At 39.7% G+C, this 22,597-nt stretch overlaps 1 protein-coding gene across 4 annotated transcripts in view; it reads right to left on the bottom strand.

The window, feature by feature from the left end:
• The window catches only part of fnbp4 (formin binding protein 4), a 145,616-nt gene that overhangs the window by 42,018 nt on the left and 81,001 nt on the right, over positions 1-22,597 (bottom strand). For all 4 annotated transcript variants that reach the window (XM_035417758.1, XM_035417756.1, XM_035417759.1 and 1 more), the window contains exons 8-9: positions 8,691-8,895; positions 2,348-2,466 (exon numbers count right to left, since the gene is read on the bottom strand). In XM_035417758.1, coding sequence (XP_035273649.1) covers positions 2,348-2,466; positions 8,691-8,895 — 324 coding nt within the window. The remainder of the gene's footprint in view (positions 1-2,347; positions 2,467-8,690; positions 8,896-22,597) is intronic.

The raw sequence follows: 22,597 nt of genomic DNA, 5'->3' as shown, positions 1-22,597 counted from the left end.
AGCCAGATCAACACAAAACATCATCGACCGATGCATCTGAATGTGCTTTACAACTTTGCTTTTGGGACTACCTATGTCTGCCATATTGTTTGCCTGCCATTTGGACTTTTGTATTAGTTGGGGTGCGGAAGAGCTGGAGCTCCAAATCTAAACGGTTACGACATCTAGTCAACTTATTTACGGCAAGCGACATCCATGGCGACGCAAGTAATCCGACACCGTAGGGTCTAATTTTTATCAGTGAGGGGACGGTCTGAACGTCGGGGAAGGAATGGAAGACAGTGCCACCCAGAGTGCGTGCTACGATACCAAAAGTTTACAGGCACACTGGTAAAATAAAACAATGACGGTAAATATATATATATATATATATATATATATAGTCCGCATCGTTCCCTTGCTACCATAATGTTACAAACTTTCTTGTGTCTACAGCTGCAGTTTCTTGCTGCAATTACTAATATTGAATATAAACAAAAGACGCAACATATGCTGTAGTCTGCCAATGTCTAAATAAATAATATGGTACTCTGCGCGCAGCACGCAGGTAGCAGGGATGGCGAGTTGATATTTTATTTTCTTTCAATGTTGTATTTATTATTTGAAATATGTATTATTATTCTATCTGTCTCTGAGGTGCTCTGAGATGTGCATTCTCTGCTTAGTTGAGCAATGGATTGGAATGTGTCCTACGCCTTTTTTTCCTCAGGGAACTGCTATCAGCACATCAATGCACTGCCCTGCCTCCAATCCCCTCAACTTTGCCATCAACTCCCCCTGCCCCCCTCCGCTCCCCCATAACTCCACCAGCAGTTAAAATAAATTTACAGTAATAATAAAGTACAAATAAAGTAATATTTTTGTTTTCTATAGTTTACTATTGTTCAAAAACAAATTATTTTTTTTATACCATAAATAATTTTAAAAAATATATAGTTCTTGGGTATTAGTTATAAATATATATATTTTGTATTTCAATTGTGCTTTTGAAATAAAAACATTTCTATCAACATTTTTATGTCTAGTGTCCTTTCTGGTGCAAGGCTCAGGCGCCAGGCTCTTCATGTACATAATGCCACATTGTAGAGCAATGGCAAGTTCAACTGACATGATATTTGTTGTGGGTACTACATACACCCTGGACTGACATTGCAGGGTGTTTTCATTGAGGTGACACATGTAATTTTAGAAATACATTACAAAAAACATTTTTTTCATAAAACGTAAATGACATTTTTTGCTTTGAACTGCTATTTCTGATTATCTAACTCTTAGAAGTAGAATATTTGGTAGATTTGGGTTGCCAAGAGGCTTCTGATAAAACTGGTATGTAATACTTGGGGCATCTTCTTAATTATCATGTAAAAAACTGCAAAAAAAAAAAGAGAAGATGGTGAAAAATGGCCAAAAACCATTTTGAGTCCTAGGGTTTAAGAGCAAATTAAATTTAAGGCCTACCTATTTTTCATATGTGATTAGTCATCATCAGCACCATCAGCATGCAAAGACAAAAATACTACAACTAATAACATTTTAAATTATATTAGGCTATTAGTAGTAATATCAGAAAGAGGGTGTGGTCAAAATAATATGGTTGAATCAGCATAATAGAATCTTCATTTAAGAGCCACATATTCCAGTTTTATTACTAATCATTTATTTATTTGTCAAGAGTCATCACCATGAACAACGGGCACAAGAAAATTATGGCAGGTAACATCATTATTAGTAATATTCATATATCAAAATAACAATATAATGAAAACAATAATGGTGGTGGATTCATGTTATTCCAGGTCATGGTTTAGTACTCTGCGTATTCTGATATATTGGTTCTGTGCAAGTAACTCTGAATTAAACCCTTTTCTGCATCAATGAGTCAATAACAGTCTCATACTCGTTCATGTATGAGATGAGCGGGTGTGCTCGTCTATGCAGTTATACTGCGAATACTGTGATGTAAAACTACGTGAACCAAATTGAAATGAAATAAATCTTATATCTTCTTCTGTGGGACTCAGAACAAAAATCGGTCCCTGGAGCATAATTAGTTCAGTGTGACAAAAATTCAGAGATAAAAAGTTCAGTCCAAAATTATTTAATTTGGCCAGGGTAAATTCGTAGTTTTGACTTCAATTAGGAAATGTGCTTTTTGGCACCACAGGCTTATTAAACTGCAATACCTCGAGTAACCACAGGAATTTATGAGCTTCACGGAGAATGGCAATCCCTGGTCCCCTGGGGTATGTCTATATATCTTCTGTTCCTCATTAACAATTTTGCATTCTGTTTTAAAATGCATACATATACACATCACAGACACTTGTACAGAATGTTCAGTAAATACCTTGAGGTCAGCAGTTTCTTCATCCTCCTTTGGGGCAGTTCTGAGTTTGGTCTTATCTCCAAGTGCCTCAGTCTCTGTAAGAGGCTCGTCTGCTGGATTCTCAATGGCCTTGGAATGCACTGCACAAGTACACAGGCAATTCAGTCAATAGAGTGGTTACTTCAGAAACAAACTGCCTGTTCTCTTGCATACTTATATTCTTATTTTCTTTCCGCGTAAATTTCTGCATGCAACTCCCATAACTTTTAAGCTAGACATGCCATTCCAACTTCATAATATGCAGCTTGCTTCAAAGCAGTGTGCTTGATCAAAGCATTTTGAAATTCCAAATGGTTTTATAAATACTTAGTTTTTTTGGGAAACAATTCCCATAGAGAATGAATGGGGAATGGAAAGTTAATTGCAACAATAACAAATGATGAGCCATACATATGATGCTATTTCAGCCAATAGAACACACAGAAATCATTCATGCAATGCTATTTCAGCCAATAGGAAATAGATGATGGCTACTCCAACACTTTCACTTTGTTGTCTTTAAGCCATTTTATTACAACTTTGGAGGTATGCTTAGGATCACTGCTAGAAGACCCAGTTACAACCAAGTTTTAACTTTCTAACTGATATCTTGGTGTTGCTTCAGTATTTCTAGATAATCCTCCTTCCTCATGGCATATATTTTCTGAAGCATACCTGTCCCTTTTCCAGCAAAACACCCCCACAACAGAGGAGAAACACCCTCTCATCATCTCTGGTCGCAGCCACATCGGCGCTCTACTTATCAACTACTACCATGAGAGAGTCAAGCACCAAGGCCGGGTCTTCACAGAGGGAGCTATACGCTCAGATGGCATCGGGATTGTTGGAGCCAAGAGATGCATCGCGAGACATCTGCACAGGTGTGTGATATGTAACAAGCTCTGAGGCAAGACAGCCGAGCAAAAGATGGCTGACCTCCCTTCAGATTGGCTAAGCACAGAGCTGGATTCCATGCTGTCCCAGATCCAACCTTCTCATCTTACGCACAAGGTTCTGTCTACTCTCATGGAAGAGGTGTCAGCCATAATCAACGCCAGACCTCTGACAACCATCTCAATGGATGTGAACGCTCCATCCCTTCTTACTCCAACCATGATCCTTACTCAGAAAGTCTGCAGTCCTCATCCCCCTCCAGGGTGCTTCGTTGATGCAGATCTACACCGCCAGCAATGGAGAAGAGTTCAGCACTTGGCTAACACCTTTTGGGAGAGGTGGAGGCGCGAGTATCTCTCTACACTCCAGAGTCGTTCCAAGTGGCAGAAGAGCCATCCCAACATCAAAGAAAGAGACCTAGTGCTTCTTTGTGATACCCAGGTTAAGAGAAACCAGTGGCCCATGGCTTTAGTCACGAAAGCCTTCCCTGCAAGTAACGGTAAGGTCAGGAAGTTGGAGCTCAAGGTCGCCAGAGGAGGGACCTCCAGGACCTTCCTCCACCCCACCACTGAGGTGGTGGTGCTCATGTCCCCCTAGGGTTACACAGACTCTCACTTAATCTACAGCTGTTTAGTCTTTAATAGTGGTATTGTGTTCAATACCAGGCGGGGAATGTAATGTTACATGCATTCATTCTGTTTAAGTGTTCCTAGCACCTTCTATAGGCCATTAAGTGAATGTCACTTATTCCTGTTATTTTAGATGTTTGCATTCTCATTGGTTGTTTAAAGTCACATTGATTGTTAGTCACATGATAAGAGCAGCCATTTTCCCTGTAAAACAAGCTAGAGAACAGCATGAGTCAAGACCTCCTTTAATCTTGTTCCATCTGCCTGCGTCATCCTTGGAGAAGCTTTGTTTGTGAGTAGATTAATTCATCTATGTTTTTAGAAATTATTTCTGCTCATACTTCATTGTATTTCATAATATTTGTTTACATTATTTCATAGTCACCTTTTTATTGTTTGCAGTTTCACACGACAACAACTTGACCACATGGAAGTGCTGTGTCTTCATTAAACGGACGTACAAGTGGACGTTGATAACTTACTTTATGCTCCTTCATCATTGAAGCTACCTAGGGCTACTTCAGTCAAGTCAGTTAAGAGTGTTTAGCTATCTGGTATTGTGTCTCGCTACGCGCTAGGTTCCAGAATACTTCTCAAACTCTGGAATGAGTGCTTGAACGGTTTCTCCAATTTGGCCAAATAAAAAGTTGCATTACTGAATTACTTTGTGACCTGACTAAATTATTTGCCTCCATTGAAGGTAAAATCCATGACAGGGTCCAGACACATATACAAAATCTCTCCAAAAATGAATAAAATGCTTTTTGTCTATTATAAAGCATATAAATGAACCCCTTATGAAGGTTTAAGATGAAACATTGCTATCAGATTAAAAAAAGAATGCAAAAATAGTGACAATGCGGTATAATACCTAAATGTGTAATAATGAACTCTTGTATGTATTTCTATACTCTGTACTCTCAAATTTTTTTGTGTATTGGGACAACATGAAACCCTAACATGTTAGCGTTTCGCCTACTTCAGTTAACCTAGTTAGCACGTACCACTGATACAGATGTATGGACACACGGAGGACAACAAATAACGTTACAGAGGTGAGGACATGCCATAGATAGCTAGCTATATGGTTAGCCAAGTTTTACTCATGACACTTTGTACAGGTGCGCCGTGGGTCTGGATGGTTTCGTGCTTGTTTTTTAAATAGAGGGGGACATCTGCAGGTGGATGCCCTCGCCAGCATCGGTTCCTTCTCATATCTCTACAGTCAAAATTAACATTTTACGACGAGGTAACTTTATTAGTTCCATGCTACCCATAACACCTCAAGTGGATTTCTGGAAAATTAAATTCTATATAAAGTTAATTTATTTGAAATGGCAAACAACCACATAAAATGGGCAACTTTACAATATGAACAATCAAAAGGTGACTGAGCTAGCCCTAATTTTTATCACTGAGCTTTCATATTGTGTGGCCCAAGTTAATCCTGAAATATGGTCACCCTGAAAAGATATAGAACAAGAGCTGATTGCACCAATAAGCCTAAGGGATTTATTATTCTCTGGAATTTTACTATTTGTATTTGACATTTTGGACCAGTGTTGCAAATTTTTACGTGGAGAGGTACTGGGGATTGAAAATGAGATGGCACAATCGCACTCCCATATGGCAGAATGTCAACATACTGTTTGGTGGTAAACCATTCATTCAACACTGAAGGGCTCAGAAAAGCATGTATTTGGAAATTGGAATATTTGAATGGAAATAACTAAAAAATTAAGGTCTCAGGACAATATTCCCAGGCATTCTCTACTCCATCAGATTAAGATCTGCCTACAAAGCCTACAAAATCCCATGGTGTAAAGAATAGAGGGGTCATCCAATACTGAATTTGGTTTTGGGTTTTCCCAAGAGAATTGTGTCCTACAGTTGAGGGCAAAAGTTTACACCTAGACAAACAACATTCAAACTCAATTTTTCACAACTCCACACATTTCATGTTACCATACATCCCCAGGGTTAAGTCAAATAGGATATCTACTTCATTTTCATAAGAGACCATTTCAAAATAATAGCTAAGAGACAGATTTATATGAGATTTTCAGTGGGTCAAAAGTTTACATACACTTTGCTAGTGTTTGGTGGCATTGCCTTTTAATTGCTTAACTTGAATCAAATGCTTGGGGTAGCCTTCCACAAGCTTCTCACAATACGTTTCCAGAATTTTTGCCCATTCCTCCAGCCAGAACTTGTGTAACTCAGTCAGGTTTATGGGCCTCCTTGCTCAGACATGCTTTTTCAGTTCAGCCCACAAATTTTTTATAGAATTCAGGTCAGGGCTTTGTGATGGCTACTCCAACACTTTCACTTTGTTGTCTTTAAGCCATTTTATTACAACTTTGGAGGTATGCTTAGGATCACTGCTAGAAGACCCAGTTACAACCAAGTTTTAACTTTCTAACTGATATCTTGAGGTGTTGCTTCAGTATTTCTAGATAATCCTCCTTCCTCATGCCATATATTTTCTGAAGCATACCTGTCCCTTTTCCAGCAAAACACCCCCACAACATGATGCTGCCACCCCCATGCTTCACAGCTGGGATGGTGTTCTTCAGATTAAAAGCTTCACCCTCCAGACAGTGCTGATCATTATGGCCAAACAGTTCAATTTTTGTTTCATCTGACCAGAGAACACTCCTTCAAATGGCTAGGTCTTCATCCTGGTGATCACCTGCAAACTTAATTGTGGGTTTTTTATGTTGGCCTTGGAGCAGGGGCTTCGTCCTTGTGGGACAGCCTTTCAGATCATGGCGATATAGGATTCTCTTAATGATTGATGTAGATAATTTGGGACCTGATGCCTCCAACCCCTTCACCAGTTCCTTTGTTGCAGTCTTGGGGTTCAGCTGAACCTTTCGGACCAAAGTCGTTCAGCCCTGAGAGTTAATTTGTGCCTCCTTCCTGAACAATGCAGTGTCTGTGGTCCCAAGATTTTTATATTTGCATACAATTGTTAGTACAGATGCTCGTGGTACCTTCAGTTGTTTGGAAATTGCTCTCAAAGAGGAACCAGACTTGTGGAGGTCCACAAGGCATGGCCCACAGGGGGAGGGATGAGGACTGGGAAACTGTATGGGACGATGTACAGGATCCTCCAAAAATCTAAACCATCAGTTCAGCCATTTGAAAATAAGCCACAGAACATACATGACTCTCAGAAAAGGGAACCTAATGGGGCTAGCTTCCCATCCCTATTGCATATTCTGCACTTTCATGCATACACTGTGGGACTGCCCAGGAGTATATATGTTCTGGACTAAAGTAGTGCATGTCATCTCGTCCAAGACAGATCTACGATTCCCCATGGACCCTGCTCTCCATCTTTTGAATGATTATTCCCGATTCCAGAGAGGGTGCAAAAACTGTGGCCTATAGTAATGACTGCTGCCAAAAAAGTTGTTGCCCAGCGCTCAATGCATCCTCACAACCTTGCAATAGATCACTGGCTACACTTTTATTTAGATATTCTTTACTACAACCTCTTCTGCCCAGAATAATAAGGCCAAAACAGCAACATTACAGATGTGGAAGGATGGAATTACAGCAGCAAAGTAATTACTTTTTAAAAAAAATCAGGTACACTATTTAAAATTTCGGGAAAGTATCATGGAAGGTTAATTTACTTTAATTTACTTAAATCTAGATTAAAAATGCACCTCCTATGCTCAGGCTTACAATCAGTTGTAGTCTGGAGACAGGGTGCGAGAAGCCTGTAGTCATAGAGCTTTGTAGGTGGCAATCCTTTCCTTACTGTCACCTGTCAATCAGCTGTGACTCGACTTTACATGGGCTGGCTCTTGATAGGCGGGTATGGTTGTCTACCCCTCATGACTGCATGGGCTCTCCATCCCTGTCCTAGTAGATATGCAGCCATATTCTACTCCTGGCGGGGTCCCCCCAATACATTTCACTGGCACTTTACTCACCGTCTGCTATATTGCAAATTCCCTAATTGCCGTTTCCACCCTCTTCCCTACGCTGCCGGCGGGGCTCTTGCCCCAACCCTCGAGAGTGCTTTGAGAGTCGTCTGGTCTCCCCCACCTCTGCGGTCCAGCCCCTCCTTCGTCATTGCCTCCACCCTGCCCACATCTGCTGCCACCTGCTGTTCCCCATCACCGCCACCCGGCCCCACCCATCATCTGAGCCACATCACATATCATATCTTGTGCATAAACTGGCTGACATGCTGGTCATCAGTCGGCACCCTGAGCCGACCAGAGGAGGATGGGTTTCCCCCTTGAGCCTGGTTCCTTCCAAGGTTTCTCCCCATCTGCCACAGGGAGTTTTTCCTTGCCACTGTTGCCTTAGGTTTGCTCCTGTGGGGGTTTAGGCTAGGGTTGTCTGTAAAGCGTATTGTGACAACTGTTGTAAAATACGCTATATAAATAAAATTTGATTGATTTGATTGATACTCTAGAAATATTATGCAACAAGCCTCAAAAAATAATTTTTAATTACAAAAATTATGATTTTCTCATTGTAACTTGAATGCACTAAAAACACAAGAATAGCTAAACTTCACTGAAATGCTGGGCTCTGTGCTGGCCCATAGGAATAGCTAAATGAATGTAACCCTAAATATTCTCCTCTGGACACTGTACATTGCATCGAAAATAAATTTGGTCGCTATTTACATTGATTGCATTAAGGGAACTATCACTTATTTCTTGTGGTTGTAGCGCCATTACATATGTGAAGCCACCCCTACCTGGCCCCAAGTCAAAATTCATGAATACATCACTGCCCTTTGCCCAACTTCCAGCCCTATTTAATGATCTCACCTGGGTCTGGGGTCTCCATGTCATCCCTGCCAGCCTTCTCTGAGCCCCAGCTGTTCGACTCTGGGCTGGGAGCATGCAAGAAGGCAGTCTTCCACTTGGACTTCTTCAATAGCGGGCCCCGGGCACCATCCTGACTGTTCTCAGAACAGGGACTGGAGCAGCCCTCTGCACTGCCATCACCCTCCTCCAGGGCACGCAACTCAGCCTGTAGCGGGCAAGAGAGATCTATCACTTCTGTGCAATTTTGGAGGAACCATAATTTTTACATACTATTGGAGCCACTGCACGTTGGAAACTGATTTAACACGGACCAGCAGTTTCTAAAATAGGAGGTATGAATCGGGTGTAAACGTCAGTCTCATTTGAGATTTTTACATAGACAATGTAAAAGCATAACTGGCATAAAGCATAACCAGCATATGAATATAGTTTTCCCTAACATATAAATGGTTTATCATTATTATCCATCCATCCATTATCCATACCCATTCCTGGTCAGGGTCGCAGGAGGTGCTGGAGCCTATCCCAGCATGCATTGTGAGAGAGGCAGGATTACACCATGGACAGTTTGCCAGTCCATCACAGGACAAACACAGACACACACACCATTCACTCACACACACACATACCTAGGGGGCAATTCACCAAACCTGCATGTCCTCGGACAGTGGAAGGAAACCGGAGTACCCGGATCAACCCAAGTGGACACAGGGAGAAATGCATACATTATTGTAATTATTATTATTACCATTATTATTTTTATGAGCAGTTGCTACAGCAATCCATTGCCTGTTCTCTTGTATGCTAATTATTAGTGCTGTTGCCTCAGCAACCCACTGCCTGTTCTCCAACATACTTATTATTTTCTTTCTGCCTAAATTTCTGCATCCTACTCCTACAGCTACAGCTTTTAAGCTAGACATGCCATTCCAACTTCATAGTATTCAGCTTGGTTCAGAGCAGCGTGCTTGTCTAAATATTTTTGTTCTAAGATTTTTTTGGAAAGAATTCCCATAGAATGAATGGGGAATGAAAAGTAAATTTCAAAAATGGCAGGTCCAGGTGACTTGAAACAATTTAGGAAGCACTGGGCAGCATTGCTTTGGAATACAGCTTGTTTAATTTGTGTGAGCTAAGATAGCCAATATTGTTTGTAGTACAGTAACTTGGCATAAGTTTGATATCAATACTTTTAATGGCAGGCCTAGATTTTGACAGTTTGAAAGAATGACTTACAGACAGTGCTCTGTATGTGTGAGTAACTTGGCATTTTTGCATGTTGAAAACGTATTTTTCATCAGATATTATTTCTTTTTGCACTGTGTTTGTAATGAGTAAGTGATAATAGTAATTTACATATAAATGTATGCTAAGACAGATATGCATACATAAATACACGCAAACACACACAGCCTACATTCTGAAAGAACCATATAGGCATGGATTCAATCCTTTAACATGAATGCCAAATGAAAGTGTACGTCATAATTAGAAAAGGAAGTGTTTTTAATGGGCTATTGCACACGACAAACCTAATAATTGTTTGTATGATGGAACTGGATCTATAGGGCTAGCAAACATTAATTTAGAAAGGAGAGGTTGTCAGACAGCTACAGTAATGTAGTTTTTAAAAAATCAGTTATCAGTACTGGGGCAGGGGTGAATGTGAACCGTTTAAGCGTTAAAGAAACTGGACATAGCTGGTGTGAAATCATTATCCTGCAGCAGTTCCTATACTACCAGTAACGTTACCTACCGGACCGAATCACAACGCAGATGTTAGTGATCAATTTTGGAGGCATCTGTATGTGTAGCCTACTAACATCTCCCTTTACCATGAACGTGAAATAAATGAAAGTGTGTGTCATATTTTAAATGGAAGTGTTTTTTAGGGCTTTCAAAAAATATTTGAAGTTCGAAAACTATTCGAAAATCTTTTTTTTAATTTTATTTTTTTTTAAAGTTCGAACCTAAATTTGAGCATTCGAATATTAGTTTTGGATCCCGCGTTTTGTAATTAACATGAACATACAGGCTTTAATTTCATGCGGCGAATCATGTTCATGCATGCTCATTTCCTGTGCTAACGTTACTTCCTCTGTCAACAAAAAACGTTCTGCCCTGGATCCAGAGCAAGTGGACCGTCTAGTTTCCCTTGCCAATAACCTCCGGTGATACTTTCAGCTCCACGGACACCTAACGTTACTGGTCAGCTAGCCTAGCGAGGCAGTCTTTTTTTTCACTTCGTTCAACAGATCTGGTCAGCTAACAATTTAGGCTAAATAATGTGCCCATGGCCGGTAATGATTCCTTTCTGTTCTGAAGATTTTGATAAAACTGGATGATGAAAGAAGTAATTTATGTTGTTTTTTAGGCTACAGGTATTAGCCATTTGAATAGTTTTTGTGTTAAGAAATAAACAGGGATTTCCTATAAACAATCATTTCTCTTATTGCGATTAATAAATGCTGAGTTGTGTCAAATTACATCCACGAGACAGTGCTTTATTCATTTGCACATTAGGCTATAGAAACTGCAGGGGGCTCATTTATAAAATGAACTTGCGTGCATACGTCAAGTGAAGACCTGATGTAGAGCCACAGCCGTTCCCACGGTCAAATCGAGTCATGCTGAAATTTTATAAATCACTACTTTGACGTGATTTTCTACGTACGCGCCACATAGTTGATCTAAAATACGTTTTATAAATGAGGCCGCAGATGTAGTAACCTAGTATGAAAGTTTACCGATGTCCTCTATTCTACTGCCCGCTTGTGGAAAACGCGCATGCCAGTTTAAAGGGAGCATCACGTGCATATTGCGCCCGACAATAAGCAGCTTATTTTTGTGAATTATAAGCAAATGATATTCAAATATATTCGAACGCTAACTAATTACAAAAGCTAATATTCAAACTCAATTTCAAGGCACTTTTGACAGCCTTATATCTCTATGATGCTTCCTTTAAATTTTCCTGTGTCAGTGCTTAAGCAGTAGCCTATAACGAGATAGTTAGGGACTACCTGTGGAATTGGAAGAAACCCCAAATTAGTCTGACTAAGTTGTTTACCACTACAGAGAGAGGAGGACTGGCATTGCCAAATATAGAACTATACAATATTGCCTTTGAAAGGGTTAAACTATGCAAACACTGGTCAGGGAGTGGTTCACATTTGGGTTGGATGGAGATAGAGAAGTCGCTTACCTCCTGTTTCAGATGTATAGATGCTCTGTCTCAAAAACCATCACAGTCCCCTTATGAAGGGGGTATTAATCCAGTACACTTCAACACTCACGTGAGGTTTGGAACAAAGTCCATAAAACATTTGGCCTGTCTCAATATAAACAAGGTTACTCATCTATATGAGAAAATACTGTGATTAAGATAGGATAAGAAAACAGTATGTTGGAGGGCATGGCACATTAAGGGTTTAGCCATAATTGCTGATCTATTTGGGGAGGGAGTGTCCTACTCCTATCAGGGGCTAAAGGATTGATATAATCTAACTGATAAAGGGGACTTTTGGAAATATCTCCAATTACGGTGTTGTGTACAAGCTATGGGTTACAATACAGGACAGGATGAAAGTGTATTGCAAAGTTTTTTAAAGCTTCCCAATATTGTACAATCATACTCTGTATTTTATAAAATGGCAGCAAATTCTCTGACAAACATAACAGCGATCGACATCATAAGCAACATATCATAACACCGTTGTGTCTGAAAACTCTCAACAACAAACTTATTTTATCACCTTAGCCGCTTCCACCCTTTGGAGTACCCTGTCATAAAATTTTCCTGACCGTGAAAACTGCCTGACTTTAGACACAAGCAATATCGGAAGTGCTATCCTAAAATTTCTTCTTACCGTGAAGAGTACCTGACCCGCAACCTTAGAAATGTGTTAACATGGCCGCACAATTATATTGAGAAATACCGTCTTTGGGGAGAAAACGCTATATTCTGTAAATTAATTTAGATCAAACTTACCATGCATAAAAACATAACAACGCTCATCAGTCACCCACTTTATCTATTTATAATGCCATCGTAGCGTGGAGTGTTTAAAACCATAAAACCACGCCTTACCATTAAATTAAATTAAAACTGTAGGCTACACGTTAAGGTTAAATATAGACCCACCAGTCTGACTTTGACAACTTTGGGACTAAACTGGCTCTCGTTTTATTTAATAACACTAAAAGTAAAATTATTACCTGTGTGCCTTGATAAATAAAGTGGTTAAATTCAAAGTAAGGTGGCTAAATTCAACCTTTTTTCTCCTGGTCTTTATTAAAAATAGGTCATTAAAAATTATCAATAATTATCGATATCGACTGAAATGAAACATTTTATTGTGATAAATTTTTCAGCTATATCGCCCAGCCCTAGTCTGAGGATAATATGGCATTGAGCTTGAACAAGAGGTCTGGGAGAATATTGTCCATAATGTGGGTTGGCCAGTCAGGGATAGTAAGAGTAAACTTATACATTATAAAATAATTCATAGATATTATTGGACTCTAGTCAGACTTAAAAAACTTGGTCTAAGTCAAAGCAATGAGTACTGGAAATGTAAGAGTTCTATGGGTACTTTTCTACACCTCATGTGGGACTGTCCGCTGGTTTCCCCATTTTGGACCCGAGTGGCTGGGGCAATTGAGGAGTGGTTGGATCAGCCCTTGCCAAGCTCGCCACGTTTTTGCCTTCTTGAAGACAAATCTGTTCTACCAGCTGGACTTACAAAGGTTAGCCCGTGCAGGCTTCCTTAATGCAGCCAGGATTATACTAAGGAACTGGAAAAATACAAACACACCTTGTTATAAGGACTGGATCGAACTCATGATGGTTACAGCCTCATACGAGTTAATGTTAGCCAAACTGAAAGATTCAGTATCTAAATTCACTGAAATGTGGGGTAGCTTCCTCAGATTTATTAGTGGTGGGGATTATTAGATAGCAATATGTAATAGAAAGCCTTAATGTAGCCTATGTCATGTGGGTGTTGTGTGTTGTGGGGAGGGGGAGATGCTGTGACCTATCATGCTGTGCTGTTGTTTGCGCTTTCATTTTTCATTTTTGTTCTTTGTCTATGTTTGTGTACTTTGTTACCTGTAGACTACCACGTGGAAAGTATGTTTTGTACTGTAATGTTGCAGGCTGTTTGAGGAAAAAAAGGAAAAATAAAAAACTTTAAATGACAAAAAAAAAACATCAAAAAATCTGCCTGATTGCCATTTTCTGTTAAATGAGTGGAAACCAAATTCAAGATGGTGGCCGTGGCGGCCATAATGAATGAGCGGTGGTGTCACCGATTGAAACCAGCCTTCGTGTGGTCAAGTCCACTTCACCACCAGAAAATCAGCCCGATCGACAAAGGCGTTTTCTGTTAAATGAGCGGAAACCAAATTGTTGACGGACGACATAATGCCCCTCCTGCCAGGGGCATAAAAACAGAATGTAGGTACATATTAAAACTGAGGAACAGCACAATGTAGTTGTGTGAATGTTGGGGGGTTTATATGGCCTGCTTGCAGTTACTGTCAAACTAAATGTGCAAGAGTGGGGGGGGGGGGGGGGGGCAGGGAAGGGGAGCTGAGTCAGTGATCTGTATGTGAAATCAGCTCAATCAGAAGAGTCATTGTTGTTCAGCCAAAATTGCATAAAAATAGCAACTTAGCATGGACAACAAACCTTATCCGAAGAACATCCATACCAGATTAGGCATTTACTGGATGTAAGTGCACATCTGCAATAATGATGCAAATATTGCAATTTAGAAGTGGTACTGTAGAGCCAACTTTGGTAGTAGGGTCACGAAATGAGACGCATGATCTACATGGGTCCCTTTTCAATTAGTATATTTCCAAAATTTGAAAAGTGGCTAAATGTAAAGGAGGTGTGGTCAAATATCTTTTCCACAATTTTTGTTTCTTCATATTGGATTATCTTTAAGAATCTTGGATGGAAGGGGATATACTTGTCAAGACAGTCGAAAGGAAGCCGTCCGAAGGCTCCTGTGAAATTTCTAAGAATTTGGTCTTATTGAGCTTATGCAAATTAGTATTTTGCAGAAAGCGCCCCTGACAGGTCACTAAGGCTGTCAAAAGTGCCATGAAATTGAGTTTGAATATTAGCTTTTGTAATTAGTTAGAGTTTGAATATATTTGAATATCATTTGCCTATAATTCACAAAAATAAGCCGCTTATTGTCGGGAGCAATATGCATGTGACGCTCCCTCTAAACTGGCCTACGCGTTATTTTCCACGAGCGGGCAGTAGAATAGAGGACATCGGTGAACTTTAATACTAGGTTACTACATCTGGGGCCTCGTTTATAAAACGTATTTCAGATCAACTGAGTGGCGCGTGCGTAGAAAATCACGTCAAAGTAGTGATTTAAAAAAATTCCAACATGACTTGATTTGACCGTGGAAACGGTCGTCGTTCTACGTCAGGTCTTCACTTGACGTATGCAGGCAAGCTCATTTTATAAATGAGCCCCCTGTAGTTTCTATAGCCTAATGCGCAAATGAATAAAGCACTTTCACGTGGATGAAATTTGCCATACATCGGCATTTATTAATCATCGGGAAATGATTGTTTATAGGAAATCACTGTTCATTTCTTAACACAAAAACTATTCAAACGGCTAATACCCGTAGCCTAAAACAACATAAATGACTTACTCTGTTTAGTTTAACTTCTTTCATCACCCAATTTTATCAAAATCTTCAGAAAAGAAAGGAAATATAGCCTGCCATGGGCACATTATTTAGCCTAAATTGTTAGCTGACCAGATCTGTTGAACGAAGTGAAAAAAGAGACTGGCTCGCGAGGCTAGCTGACCAGTAACATTAGGTCACCGGAGGTTATTGGCAAGGGAAACTAGATGGTCCACTTGCTCTGGATCTAGGGCAGAACGTTTTTTGTTGACAGAGGAAGTAACGTTAGCACAGGAAATGAGCACGTATGAACATGATTCGCCGCATGAAATTAAAGCCTGCATGTTAACTTTGCGTGCATGAACATGATTTGCCGCATAAAATTAAAGCCTGCATGTTAATTACAATACGCGGGATCCAAAACTAATATTCGAATGCTCAAATTTAGGTTTGAACTTTAAAAAAAGAAAGATTTTTGAATATTTTTTGACAGCCCTACAGGTCACATTGCACCATAACTCTGCAAGCTTGAGCATGCTCACCCACGATATTATCCTCTGAAGTATCTCCACAATCGGCAAAAAATTGTGGGTATACACATATTTTGGGTGTGGCTAGCCATTTTTGTCTAAATTGAAATTACAGTCCAGTGGCTGTCTTTTTTGAGATATATTAATTTTGCAATTTAACACTGGGACATGCTGTACATAACACATGCCAAACATGGTGAGAAATGGGCAAACATTCCAACCAGAGTACGAAAAGTTTGTTTTTCAAAAAACTGAAAATGGCAGAAAATCAAGAAGCCAGACACTACTTCAAAATGAGGTGGTAGACATGAGGAAAAAATTTTTGTGGATATGCTGGATGTACGTGATACGGCATGGCCATAATATTTTTTTTCAAAACTGCAAATTTGCAGGTGCCACTGTAGCGCCACCTAGAGTTCCGTTGAATGTGTGTCATGCATAATAAATTGGCAGCGATACCAAACATGCCTGCCAATTTTCATGGGTTTCTGAGCATGGGAAAGGGGTGAAAATGTAGAAGCGGAATAAAAATAAGGAGAATTAAAGCTGCAAGTGGCGTTGGGAGGGGTCCAAGCATTGGCACTATCGCACACCCTATGGAGCGATTTTAAAATGGCTTTGTCCTCATGATCAAATACCTACACCCAACATATCTACTGAATATCATGATGATTCTATAAAATATTGATGACTTATGGCCAATTTTGTGCCAAGAGACGCTTTCGGATGACTTAGTTGCGTCGCCATGGATGTGTCCTGGCTGCTTCCTGTAAAGGCCTTTACTATGTTGTAACACTTAGATGGCCCGGTGTGTATGTACAGCTGCAGCGCTTCCATGCCGCAACTAAAAAAGGTGTCACACTAGTGTTCTCATGATACCAAAATTTTGACTTTGATACCGGTACCAGGTTTAGTATCACGATAATTGATACTGAAACAATACTGATTCAATACTCGGTACCTAATGATACTGAAATTACCTTAATAGATCAGAAATGTAATGTCCACAAGGGTTGACCTCATTTTTGAATTCACGGTTGATTAAAAACCTGGTTTATTAACAACCTTTAAGTTGAAGCCTGTTCAACATATTAATAAGTATAGGCCTACAGTGTTACAACACTAAACAACAGAAAACGATATATAAGCTATATTTACCGTTATTGTTTTATTACACCAGCGTGTTTTCGCGCGTTTGCAGAGAAACTCAAATACTATCAATAAAAATGGTTTAGCTATTTCTCAGCATAATGACAGATGGGGATGGGACGATATGAAAAGAATTTTCAACTGTCCACCATGTTTTAGCAATGTTCCAACACTCTTGTCATCACTGTTGCATGCATCACAAAAACTATTACACTAACGCTTACATTACAGTGTGAAATATCCACATTATGTAATACCACTAACCTATTTAAAGACACTCAATTTAAAAAATAACGTATATAACCGAAATATTTTGAGCAGTAGGCCTAATACTTAAATAGCAATATGACATTTTATCTGTGTTCAGTAGTATAGAGAAAGAGACAGTAAATCAATGACAAAGTCCTATCCGCTTCTGTTTTGCTCCAGAAAATAATGTCAGATAGGTCTATCAGCAAACATATGGCTTAGCTATGCCCCAAAGTCCTCAATAATAATAGTACTCTCCAAGAAATGAAAAACCGTTGACGTTTCATTAGGTGCATCATCTTTTAATGCTACCCCAGAGTGAATGCGCAAATGAATGCGATAAGAAAATTTTTGGTTACGCTGAGCGATAAAACGCTATCAGGGTTTCCCCCAGAAAAGTTGTTAGGCCCGGTGGCAAGTATCTTTTGACGGGGGCCGGCGGTCCGGCGCGGGCCGGCAGCCAAGTGTCTTTTTTGATGGGGCCCGGCGCGGGCCAGCGACAGACTGATGGCAGCATTAAGGTACGGCCCTATAGTTTCTGTGATAACAGAATCACGGACGGAATCGCGGAATTGAGAATTTAAAAAGCTATAACACAGATTCCATAGGGCCCTACATTAAGTCAGTGCTAAGCTGACTGGAGATTTGAAAATATATCTACGTAATGTGAATGTTGTTATATACAAGTCATTTATTCAACACACATTTTTAAAAATCAACAACTATTTACAGCATAGCATAGTCTTACCATGAATCTGACAACTATGTACAGACTTGGAATGCTGTGTTTTCAACAACAACAAAATAAAGTTTTTGCACTCTACAAAAAACTTGAAAAAATCCTGATTGGCTACTGATTCTTACAGACTTGGAATGCTGGGCACATTTAAATAGGGATGAGAATCGCACCTGTTCCAAGTTGTCCTATTCATTGGAATCGTATGGCTCCGAACTTATCGATTCCGCTTGTCGAAGCCAGCATGTTTTACGACAGCTGCACACTGCAAAACAATGACGTAACGCCTTCGAGAGGCAGGCACGCACGCAGGCAGCCTCTCTCAGGTGTTTGTTTTGGACGGCAGCTGTCACAACAAATTTGATCCGGGCTGCCAGCCTTGATACATTCTGTTGCGATAATGATTCTAAGACAACTCAGCAATTTCTCTGGATTAACGGGTTATTTTCTAGCCTGAAATGCAATCGTATTACTAAATGGCTACACATGTCATGTAACGTGCAAGTAGTTTGCTGGATGTACGTGATACGGCATGGCCATAATATTTTTTTTCAAAACTGCAAATTTGCAGGTGCCACTGTAGCGCCACCTAGAGTTCCGCTGAATGTGTGTCATGCATAATAAATTGGCAGCGATACCAAACATGCCTGCCAATTTTCATGGGTTTCTGAGCATGGGAAAGGGGTGAAAATGTAGAAGCGGAATAAAAATAAGGAGAATTAAAGCTGCAAGTGGCGTTGGGAGGGGTCCAAGCATTGGCACTATCGCACACCCTATGGAGCGATTTTAAAATGGCTTTGTCCTCATGATCAAATACCTACACCCAACATATCTACTGAATATCATGATGATTCTATAAAATATTGATGACTTATGGCCAATTTTGTGCCAAGAGACGCTTTCGGATGACTTAGTTGCGTCGCCATGGATGTGTCCTGGCTGCTTCCTGTAAAGGCCTTTACTATGTTGTAACACTTAGATGGCCCGGTGTGTATGTACAGCTGCAGCGCTTCCATGCCGCAACTAAAAAAGGTGTCACACTAGTGTTCTCATGATACCAAAATTTTGACTTTGATACCGGTACCAGGTTTAGTATCACGATAATTGATACTGAAACAATACTGATTCAATACTCGGTACCTAATGATACTGAAATTACCTTAATAGATCAGAAATGTAATGTCCACAAGGGTTGACCTCATTTTTGAATTCACGGTTGATTAAAAACCTGGTTTATTAACAACCTTTAAGTTGAAGCCTGTTCAACATATTAATAAGTATAGGCCTACAGTGTTACAACACTAAACAACAGAAAACGATATATAAGCTATATATATATATATATATTACATATAAGATATGTAACGTGTAAGTAGTTTGCTATCTCCCTGGATATGAAGTAAATGTTTTTACCAATAAATAATAATAATAAATGCGATTTTATCCATGGAAATAGCTATACAAAAAGGCAAAATAAATGTCGTGTTTGCGATTGCCGTCGTAGATGTCAGAAGGAAATGTCACTGACAAAAAAAAAAGTTTGCTGTCTTTGCAGTGGTTTGGGCTGGAAACGAGCTGTAAGAGCGGGATATGCACAACACTGCCTACTTATTGGCTACTGAATCTTACAACAATGTACAGCCTTGGAATGCTGGGCACATTTCAACAACAACAAAATATCTATGCATCTGTGGTACTGACTGTTTGGCTAGCTAGCCAAGTTAGCTAAACGACCACGTTGTCATGCACATCAATGTCATCAAGCTAACGTTATTAATAAACAAGTGAAGTCGTTATTTAGATGGCGATTAATAAATCATGTAATGTTACAATGTATCGACCGTTACATTCATACTACTAGTTTAATGTTACCTACACACTGCTTACGTTAATATAAAAAGAATGTACTTACCGACGAGATGAAGTGATAACACAGTTTGTAAAGAGCTTCGTTAGCCTACTAAAGAAATGGTGCCTTGCTAGGTACCATTAGCTTGTGATAGTTGGAAGCATAAGTGTTGAACGTCACTCTATGCACAATGAGGGTAAAGAACAGGCCTGCTGTTGTCCTATAGTGCGTTCACGTATGTCACTGGTGAGCTTTCCAACCAAGCCGTCCCACTGTAACTGTAGTGTAAAAAACATCTTAAAAATACATTTTTAAAAAAATCCCTGATGTTTAGGCCCGGCGGGGGGTCAATTTAGGCCCGGCGGGCCACCGGGCTTGCAATACACTGGCAGAAACCCTGGCTATTCCAAAAGCAAAATCAGACATGTTATACACCGTTAGAAAGCTTATACTCTCATCTACTGAATAAATTAATTGTCGAATTGTCCCAGATATTGAGTGTAGAATGACATGGTATCATTTTTTTAAAACGTTGTCTCGTTTATTTCGTTATTCAGTGAGCAGCGTTTTCACTAGATGTCGTAACACTAGATGTCGTAACACTTTAGAGCTACAGCTCTTCCGCACCCCAACTAATAAAAAAGTCCAAATGGCGGGCAAACAATATGGCCGACATAGGTGGTCTGACTTATGGTGTGGGAGTTATGACCTTTTAAACATGACCCTTTGTTATAGCGCCACCATCTGGCCAACATAGGTGATTTGTAGTGCCTGAGTAGTGGGGGGCCATAGGAATCCACCTACCAAATTTGGTTGGTCTACAACTTATGGTTGCTGAGCCTCAGACATTTTTAGCGGAGAAAAATAATAATATATAATAATAATAATAATAATAATCCTAACAGATACAATAGGGTTCCACCAGCTTCGCTGCTTGGACCCCTAATAATCCTAGGAAAAACAACAGGGGTCCTACGCACCCTTGATGTCCCCTAATAATAATATAAGCACAAGCGGGTCTAAGCAGCATGAGGTAACTATCATGTTTTTTTTTGTAGCTGTATGGACACACATTGGATGAATGGTAAAAAATTTAATGTCTGTCTTTTAACATGGTATTCCCTAGCTTTGAGGTCAACATAAACACTGATTTCATGATTATCAGCCTTCGCTAAGCCTGGGCACTTTTTTATTTTCCTATGGGCAAAAGAACACCAAAAAGAGCACGTTACCGTCGAGTCAGTCACTGCACGTCTGCCAAGTTTCATGATGATCTGACAAAGCATTCACACGGTACAACTGCTTCGGTAAAAATGGGCATGCCCACAACTGTTGATTTACATATGGTGGCTATATTGTTTTGAAAGCTTTTTTTTTTTTTTAAACAGCATATGTTAATAATACAGCATCTTCCTATAAGAAAATATTTCCAAATTAGAACACCTATTGCTACTGAAGTGAACTGAGTCGAAGCTTGCACTGTATCAACGAGTGAGTGCACAAGCGCAAGCTATTTTTTACAGTCTCTGAGCGCAAGTCACCTCACTTGACAATCTTAGTTGCTACTGCCATCTAGCGAAGATTCTGACAAATTACACCTTTCATCTTCTCAATCAGTAATGCGGGAGACACTTTTCCCTGGCTTTTACATTTGACACAAAACTACCGAATGTCGGAAAATTCTAATACCGAACCGTTTTTTTTAAATTTGTTTTTTAAGTACTGAAAAAGTGCTGAAGTTTCGGAATACCGTGCAACATTACGTCAGACACATAATCCAATCCATTGCTCAGGTTAGCAGAGAATGCACATTTCAGAGCGCCTCAGAGACAGATAGAATAATAATACACATTTCAAATAACAGATAGGACATTGAGAAAAAACGAAACAAAAGACAAAATATCAACTTGTGACCTGCGTGCTGCTCACAGAGTAGCCTACCGTATTATTTATTCAGACACTGGCACATAAGAAAATTTTCGGTTACGCTGACCAATAAAACGCTATTCCAAAAGCAAAATCAGTCATGTTATACATCGTTAGAAAGCTTATACTCTCACCTACTGAATAAATTAATTGTCAATCAAGCCAAATTGTACTAAAAAGGGCGACAACGCCGTAAGCAACAAGTGTGGTATTACGCACAGCTATTTTTGAAGGTAGCTGACCCAGGCATCACAAATGCGCGTATATTTCACAAACAGATTGTCCAAGACAATATATGACCACTCAGTCGCAAAAGGGACATCTCTATGCGTAAAACCAATGGTAAGATTGTATATTTATTCAATGTTTAGTCCCAGATATTGACTGTAGAATGACATGGTATAATGTATAAAACAAAATTGTCTCGTTTATTACGTTATTCAGTGAGCAGCGTTTTCACTGCTGTATTGGCAAATTTTAGGGCTAATGTCGGGTTTATCTTGTTGCTACGGAATATTACATTACATTACAGGCATTTGGCAGACGCTCTTATCCAGAGCGACGTACAACAAAGTGTATGATCATAATCAGGAACAAGTGTGTCGAAAACCCTAGAGAGAAGTACCATTCCAAGTGCAGGGACAACCGCATAGTTCAACTTGGACCCTGTAGGTTAAACTGATTAACAGTAACACAAACAAGAACAGCAACAACGCAGTCTATGCAAAAATAGAAGCAATAGTTAAGACGAGTTAAGTCACCTACGAAACAGCTACCTAGTGACAACCCTAAGCTTACAGTC

Source organism: Anguilla anguilla, chromosome 5 (genome assembly GCF_013347855.1).
Source record: "Anguilla anguilla isolate fAngAng1 chromosome 5, fAngAng1.pri, whole genome shotgun sequence".
In the NCBI taxonomy this organism is placed as follows: Eukaryota; Metazoa; Chordata; class Actinopteri; order Anguilliformes; family Anguillidae; genus Anguilla; species Anguilla anguilla.
Note: the sequence above shows the minus strand (reverse complement) of the source record. Positions and strands in the feature narration are given on the sequence as shown.